We start from the raw sequence: 8,969 nt of genomic DNA, 5'->3' as shown, positions 1-8,969 counted from the left end.
CAGTTTATCAGGCCTCAACCCCAAAATGACAGTTATCGGCACTGTGTGAAAACGCTGATTGTCAACCACTTGGGATCCTTCTACATCCCATCAGCCAGTATTTCACCTGCTGGGCTGGGGCAACGACAGCCAGCAGATGCCCGGAAAGAGGGAAGCCCATCAAAGAATAGTCCATTAGGGATAGGAGAGTATCATGAAAGGAGCAAATTTGTTGGAAATGTTCACAATTTTGCAGTTGAGGTGAGGGGAAGAGGATGGAAAAGGCAGAGCGGATTTTGACCTATATTGACTAAGCCACAATTGTCGGAGGAAATTTGCCAGAGAAGTTGAATAATGATAGTCTTAATGCATACTTGAGTGTTGCAAACTTATATATTACACGACTGAAACAAGAATAATTAGTAACAGAAAAGAGGAAAAGCCTAATAAGCAGGAAAATTTGTTCAATCAACAATAACCTTTTCAGAGTAAAACACCCAATCAACAGTATACGTGGAACTGAAGTATGTATTTCCCAGCTTCAACCTACCCTGCCTTTTCAGACTGGAAGCTAATGTCAGAACAATCTGCAACCGGAAGTCAACAGACTGGAAGCTAATGTCAGAACAATCTGCAACCGGAAGTCAACATATATCGTGGCACAGCCACCAGAAATGATCAATTGTTTCCATATGGTTACAAAGCATTTGCAAGAATTACAATTCCCATTTCTTTATACCCCCCACAAATTTTAACAAGATTTTCAACACAACAAAGAGTTACCATGAAGAAGTGTGACCTGTTTTTGGTCCAAGCAATGTCAATGAATATAATGCGTCCCACTTGGAATTTCGTTGATTACCAAGACATGATCGAGTCGAATGAAACAATCTGCGTATCCTGCTACTTATGATTCTTTCCTTTTTTCAACTTGCTCTTTTCATGCATCCTCTTTTTCTTTTCTTCAGCGGTGACCCATTTATAATCTGCAGGAAGCAGAAAGGGATCTTGGATATTTTCTATCCTACTACTTGAGCCAACATTAGAAGAACTTGCGCGATTATAAGGGGTTTTTATCCACTGAAACCACGATGAACTTGAGGACTGCACAACTGCCGGGCTCTCACGGCCAGCTGTAGGACTTGAGGGGGGAGTTGAGAATTCATCCAGCGGTTGTAATTCTTCAAACTTTGTAAAAGTAACCAACACTCTAATTGTAGGAACCACTGGTATAGCAACCTGAAACAGGGTAAGGCTTCTCAGTGAAGGGTAACAAAAGGCAACTTCAATATGATCAAGGCAGTAAATTCTTGTTTAAACCTGTGAAAAAGGATAATTGCTTACAGAAGGCAAAAAGTGGGCACACCCTAAAAGTGCATGCCAAAGAACAAGATCTACTGTCCTATTGTATGCCTCTTACATAGAACGTATCAAAAGCAACCAGCAAAGGAACAATGCCAATGAACCAGAAAGTCACCACCTAAGTCTCTCACAAATAACAGCTCCCACATCCCACCCATGCGAGCTATTTATACCCAAGCACATTCTAAATCAGGACCCTCAAGAGATTCAAACCAACAGCACAAGAACAAAAAATCTCAATAGGCAGGCATCATTTCTGAAAACCATTTTCAACTTTTGCCAAAAAAGATGACTAAATAAATAATAAAGCACCTGATGATGTGAATTTCCAAGTCTTGTTTGTAAGCTGTGAGAACAATTTGATGCCCAGATTGAGTGTAACAGAATGAAAATTAGCAAAAAGCAAAAGTAAAGCCAAAGAGTACTGCTCATCACTCTTGCAGCTAAAAGAAAAAGAGGAGCTAAAATTTAGCTAAGCTAAGAAAAATAACTAGTAGAAATGTAATCAGTGAATGCTGATTTCAAAATGAAATCCAACAGAAAGGAACAAAGGAGCATGACAGTTCTTTTCTTTTGGCATCATCATCTACTTACATGTTTCCATCAACGACAGTTTCAATCTATAAGAACTCAAAGTGTCCTAATATGACGACATCTCTTAGGGAAACCGATTCTTGTGATTCTCATTCTCAATGCCATTTATTTTTTCCGAAACAAGAATTTTAACTAGATCTTAAGAAGTAATAGTAGTGAACTTTCTTAAGAGTCCATCAATCACTACAAACAATTAGAAAATGAGACTATGCTTAGTGTATTTGAGAACACTTAAGAAGTAATGACTGAAGCAAATTTCTCATTTTCTAAAACAAGAGAGCATTAATTTAAGAAAGCAAAAATTTTCTTTCACACATTAAAGAAGGTTCTGATAGAATTACTTGCTAATAAGACACTCCCAAAGTTGACGTAAAATTTTACATCAACATAGTAGCAACACTCCCTTCAAAGTCAACATACTCAACTAGTATGCTGTAACTGGAAAACGTGGAAATGTCCAATACCAAATGCAAAGAGTCCTGAGAAACCTAGTATAACTCTGACCCATGATCCATGATGTTTGCACAATTGAGTTCCATCATCTAACAATTGTGATCCTAAGAAACCCTTTCTCCATGAAAAATTCTACAGAGGAAAAGGTCACATTATCTGAGCCCATCCAAGGTAAAATTCTTTCAACCTTGAGAAAACAAGCTTTCTGGAAATTTTAAGTTATAGAGAATGATTTTTCACGTTGCTATTCATATGTTCCCCAATATCTTGTAAATTCAAAACCTTAATGTCCATTTGAGCAGAAAATTCAAAAGCCAAAGTTTCGAAGGAGAAGGACAAAAATATGGTTCTTGTTTTACTTCCACCATCCGTTCAAATTTAATCTAATTTGCTTTTAAAGTATATATTCAGCCAGCATAAGCATAATAAGAGTCTAAAGAAACAAGTAAACATGCGGAACATGCTAGAGTTTGTTAAGCTGCAATCAAAGCAACTTTTCCAAGCAGAAGCACAAAGATATGGATCTCTTTCTTCCAACTTCCCTTCAAATTTAACCTAGTTTTCTTTTAGAATATATGCAGCCAACAAAAGCATAATGTGAATCTAAAGAAAACAAGTGAATGAAGAGAACATGCCAGAGTTTGTTGAGCTGCAATTGAAACAATTGTGGTTGTGTTATTACAATAGTTTCTATGGGCAACTCAATTTGCATCTCAGGATGATTGAAAGATATCCAAAAAAATTTTACTTTGAAACATCCTTTTCACAAAAGTATTTACGTGATTCACTATAATTTGATATTCTGAAGACAGGCATTCAGTCGTAACTTGGTATGCTTTCACTCTTAATTAATCGTCTCACATATTTAGCATGAAGGGGTAGTTTTTCTATACATTTTTCATACTAAGGCTCTTGGTTGTCTAAATTTTTATCATTGAAGCGACAAGTTTGTGTTTCTTCTTTTCTCTAATCATTAGCAAGAAACCTTTGAGGGACTCACTCCTTAACTGGAGGGAAGGGGACCTCGGGGGAAGGGGGGTTTAATTTTTTATTTAGTCTGCCTTCTTTGGTTACCTATTCTACATTAAAAAATACGAAATTTATTCTTCTTTCTTTCTAGTGAATTATGTAATAATCACTGCCTCATAACCTCTTCAAGCCGTAGTTACAGTAATTCTTGAAATACCAATAAAGATATGAAATCAATGAGGGAGTTTCAAAGTTAACTTAGCAGCTGATGGAGTTGGCGTAATACAATTTAACACATTCATTAAACATATGAAAGTCCTTGGTAAATTCATTTCAATAAAATCCCATCCTTTTCGGAGTAAAGGAGAAAAGGTCAAGATATTACACCCTAACTTTTCACCATGAGTTAGATATTTGCCAAAGACAATAATTCAAAAAAATGTTCACTTGAAAAAAGTGACTGCTTTGTTTAAAAGAGATTCATACACTTCCTTCTGCCCTCATGATACAAAATAAAGCGAAGAAAAGACAATAAGGCCACTAAACCAACATGAAACCTCTGCATTCCATGGTAAGAGATTTATTAGTCCCCTTCTCCCTTCCAGTAAATAAAGTTCACTATGCAATTCAGACAAATGTAAGACTGCGAGTCCTTTAAACTAACAATACTACCCACTATAAAAGCAAGTCATTTTTTTTCTTATTCTTTTTTTCTTTAAAATTTTTTGGGTAGAGGTAAAGAAGACAGGCTTAACGCTGAGACTCATTTTTCTTAGACAGCTCATTCTCAAAAGGTTTGTCATCTTTATCTTGCAACCATTATTATTTTATTTCCATTTTCATGGATTTCCTTCTCCATAGTTATTACGTCATTGACCCCACCTATTCATTTAAAGATATGAACAAAGTGAAGCAACCTCAAAGCTTAATTTGAGAGGAATAATCAGCGTCTTTAACAGAATCAACAGGACAGATATGCTTTCTATAAGTCAAAAGCAGATTACACGCAAATGGTCAAAACACAGCAGGATTCTGATTGTAGCTAAAATACAGACCACCAATATTATCTCAATTCCCAATACATTCCTGTGCCTTTTACAAAATGATAGCCTAGCGAAAGTATCATTCCCTGATTCTGATAGTATAGACAGAAGGTTATGTAGTGGTGTCTTAAATGAAAGAGAAGAAATGATGACAATCAGCACGTAGCACGAGTAGGCCGGTGAAATATGTTGTAAGATTGTACACAGATTCATAAGAGTTCAATTTCTGGCCAGCAAAAGAACACATGTATCAAAAAAATTTTTTTTTTTTTGAGAAATGCAGTCGAGACAAATTTTCAAATAAAAAGAAAAAACAAAACATTCTCCTGAATTAAAAACCAACAACACATTTGCTTGACATAATGAATATCCTCACTACAAGGCAGTAACAAAATTCAAATCCCTGAAGTCCCAAGGTTCAACCACATAATAGAACGAGAATCCTGGATTCCTGACTACTTCTCTAATAGCTAGTTTGGGAGTTTAGGTTAGAAAAGAAAAAAGGGGAAATGTTAAGTTATGAAAGGAAAGAAAAGAAGAGAAGGGATTTTAATGTTGTTTGGTAGTTAAGGTAAGAAAAGGGATGATTTTGGATACATATGTCAATAAAAATTAGTTCAATACACATTTGAGGACAAAGACTCCCAAACGTTAGAAAAGACATCTTTGTTGTCACCTTCCTTTCTTTTCTGATCAAATCACAGCTCCCAAACAAGCTATAAGTTATAGAGTGTGGAGACTGGAGAGCCACTCGATAATGAAGCTAGGAGGTTACTTGAAAACAAGACCTTTTTTTTATCACTTTTTAGCTGTTAGACCATAACTTATATTACACAATGTGTTAATTAATTCACCTAAGTTGCAGTAAACTTTTTCCAACCATTCTCGCTCATTCCATTTCAAGAAGGGCTATGAATCCCAATTTAAAGAATTGCTTGGCAAAAAAATGAGGTAGCTAGCATGTCTGCTATATTAGAGAAAGCTCAGAGAGATGATAATTTAGTAACCTAGGTTTAAATAAAATAAAAAATGGACAGGAAATGTCACGGATAACTTATACAAGCATACCTTGACAGGAAACGTCCCCTTTGGAAGCTTTGTTGTCAGCAGTTCTCTTAGTCTCCGTATGGCTTTAACTTTGTTTGCTAGAATGTCAAGCAATGGCAGAAATTCTTCAGTTTGCAGCGGAAAGTCAGGGGAAAGCCAGAGAACTGGTCTCAACCCTTTCTTATACTCATTCTCACGGCTCCCATCCTTGCGCCGACTCCCACTCTCAGAACTAGTAGATGAAGAAGCTTTGTTTTCTCTACTTCTTCGATGCTCATGGTACTCATCCCTCTTCAAAGAAATCTCCATCGAATGCCTCCCTGGTTTATTTTGACTTCCAGATGGAGAGTCTCCAAGAAGATCACTAACTTTATCTTCTACATAAAGGGAACTTCTTGGTGGGGTCAGTTTCTTATCTGCTTCACTTTTATTATCCCTTCTCCTCCAGCCACTGAACCATCCTTTTCTTTCCTGCTTTTTATCTCCAGTGACCCAACCATTAGTATCCTCAATAGGAATATCCCTCGGCTCGTAACAACTATGACGATGAGCAATAATGCCATCACCAATCTCATTGTTTGACTCAGAAGGATCCGTCTTAAGTGCAGCCTCAAGTTGCCTTCTTTCATCCTCAGTCAGAATATTGTCAAGCTCCTCACTCTCTGTCTCATTTTCATTGCAAGAATTGAAGAATTCATCATCAGTCATAGCTCCAGGGACTCTCCTTGATTTTATGCTTACAACCACATTATGCATATCATAAACTTTAGACTTCCACGGGCCCACCATCTCTGTCCTCTCCTGCCGCCTCCAAGTCAGCTGTGGTAAAAGAACCGCTTGAGTGACATCAATTCCGGGCCTAAATATATTAGTTTGAGACATTGCAGCGACTTCTTGCTGGACTTCTGCATCAGTTGCAGGGGCACCAGCACCATCCAAAGCATTCATGATTTCCTTATCTTTGTGAGATATCATGCAAAGGGACCCTGGAGGAACCTTCCCATCCTCAGAACCATCACCAAGGAAGAGAATGCTTTGATCTGCACGCTGAATTCTGAAGCCATCAAAACCAGCCAAACTCATATCTGCCCGTAGATTTGCGCCCCTTTTCCAAATCTTGTAAGTATCTGAAGGGGCAATCCTTGAAATAAAAGGAATAACAGAGCTCTCAAAGTTAAATGTAATTTCCATGTAAAAGTCCCTCATCCTTCTCATTGTCGCAACCAACCGAGGTAATCTTCTGCACCATTTAGCCCAAGCCAGTGGCTGATAATGCCTAACTATACACCTAGCTATCACTTCCTCCCTATTACAAATCGCTTCCTGTAGAGCACTCCAACCCTGTTCATTTTGCAAACTCCAATCTGCACCAGCAAGCATCAGCATTTCAGTTGCAGTCTCATCACCAAGTTTCACAGCGATATGTAGAGCTGTATCACGGTTAGGAACATCCCGTCGGTCAATCACTACAGAAATAGCATCAGCCTTAGCTTCTTCAGCCACCGAAACTGCTTCACTATGAATCTCAGCCGGGTCACAAAGCCGTGGAAGACCCGCAATTATCCTCCTGAGACCGGCATAATCTTTCAAGATTATGGCTTTATGGACAGGGCTATGGGCATATTTCCCCACATCTATACTAGCCATGTCTCAGGAGTAGAACTGTTATGCCTACCCCAAACTACACTATTCTATTGAAGTGCAGTTCTATCATCCAATCTCCTTAAAATCAATGTAAACCAAAAGTAAGAACTCCCCACCTTCCAAGCCAATACTAAAATTACGATATCAAAACAACTATTTCAGTATCCCACAATAAATCTCTCAAAAACCCAGAACTGCAGTCAAGATTTCAACCATTCAAACATTCGGATTCACGAAATAAAGCAAACCCCTTCCGGAATTAGCCCCATATTTAAGTAAATTCAAGAATTCAACAGGATCTCTCCCTAAACTGAGAGAAACCCGGTTCAAATTCCAGCCGAGTTAATACAACAAAAGTAATGCAGAAGCAGAACAGACATCCCAAAATTCTCAGAAATACAAAAAGCAAGAATCTTGGCAGGGTCCCAAAGGCTAAAAGATCCAAAAGGGTGTTAAGAAATCTCACCTTCTCACCTCGTTCTTTCTTCTCCTCCTCCTGATGAGACTCTTGCAAAAAGACCCTTCCCAAAAAACACTGAACCCCACAATACTTCTTTGCTCCCCTGTTTTTACACTGTTTTTTCTGAAACTCAAGAATGAAGGAAGGAAAAAAAAAAGAAAAAACAAATAGAGATCCTTGTGATCCAATCCAGATCAGACACGCCCAAGAACGTGCATGTGGGGAGGTGCAAAAAATGCTAAACCAAGAGAAAACAAAAAGAAAAACAGAAAAAGAGGGAATTTTTATAAGAAAAAAATTGGGAAGGCTTAGGAAGTGAGGGGAATCTTGAAAAGGATTGTGAAGGACTGAAAAGTAGCAGAATCAAAGAAAAGAATTGCACTATTGCACTAAGAAAAGCATACAAAGACAAACCCCACCAGTCAAGCAAAGGCTAAACTTGCTTATGTTAAAATAGAAATATTCATTTATTTATTATCAATTATATTTATTTTTAACACACTGAAAAAGGTCAAAAAATAAAAAAAAAAAAAGAAAAAAGAAAAAAGGTAGGCGAATTCACAAGAAAGAAAAGGAGGGCAGTTTGCATTCATTTCCATTTATTAGTGTAGCACTTATTATTCACATTCACACTTCTAGAAAGAAAGAGAAGCAAAATAAAGAATCCATTTTTTTTCTTTACTTTCCCATAAAAAGAAAGAAATGAATGTTAGAGAAAGAAGATAAATGCAGGGGTAAATTTTGTGCTGGTCTAAGGAAGAACATGAGTAAGTAAAGGAAAGGAACCCTTTTTTTTTTCTTTTTTTGACCTCTTTTAAAAGATTTTGATTTATGGGTTTTAACTTTTAACCTTTTTTTTTCCTTGTTCTTGGGTACATCAACATGGGTTTCAACTTTTGTGCTCTTTTTGGTAGAAAGGAATTGCCAGAAAAGAAAAGAAAAAAAAAATTTGGGATGGGGTTTTTTTTTTGGGTTGGGGCGGGGGGAATCTGAGAAGTGGGGCCAATGTTTTTATTGGAATTAAAAATTTAGAATTGAAATGAGAGGCTGTGGGTGAAGTGGCTACTGTGTGTGAAGAGACAAAGAAGGTACAAATTTATGAAGGGTGCATGTGAGCCAGGAATTTGTTATTTTCTACAGCTTTGTATAAAATTTTTTTCTTATTTATTTGGGACCAAATCCCCAAATAGGCCTTCAACTTTTTTAGTAATTCACGTTTAGTCCTCCATCTTAAAAATTAGATAGAATGGCATTCTAACAAAATTTTTTGGGCCAAATTGGTCCTTATATAATAGAAAGTCAAGAAAATTCAAATTTCACCATCATTTTGATCCGACTTTTTCTTGCCTGTTCCTATATAGGGATCAATTTAGTACGAAAAAATTTATTGAAGAATCATTCTGTCCCATTTTTAAGAT

At 37.0% G+C, this 8,969-nt stretch overlaps 1 protein-coding gene across 1 annotated transcript; it reads right to left on the bottom strand.

Moving 5' to 3' along the window:
- Positions 1 to 358: 358 nt before the first annotated feature.
- On the bottom strand, positions 359 to 7,956 carry LOC113765201. The gene is made up of 2 exons (XM_027309293.1): positions 5,469 to 7,956; positions 359 to 1,218 (listed from the first exon to the last, which is right to left on the bottom strand). The coding sequence occupies exons 1-2, from the start codon at positions 7,092 to 7,094 to the stop codon at positions 883 to 885; spliced, it is 1,962 nt and encodes a 653-aa protein (XP_027165094.1). The 5' UTR covers positions 7,095 to 7,956; the 3' UTR covers positions 359 to 882.
- Between the last annotated feature and the right edge of the window lie 1,013 nt (positions 7,957 to 8,969).

The sequence above is a fragment of the Coffea eugenioides genome, chromosome 3 (assembly GCF_003713205.1).
Source record: "Coffea eugenioides isolate CCC68of chromosome 3, Ceug_1.0, whole genome shotgun sequence".
NCBI classification, from domain to species: domain Eukaryota; kingdom Viridiplantae; phylum Streptophyta; class Magnoliopsida; order Gentianales; family Rubiaceae; genus Coffea; species Coffea eugenioides.
This window is presented reverse-complemented; position numbering and strand designations above follow the sequence as displayed.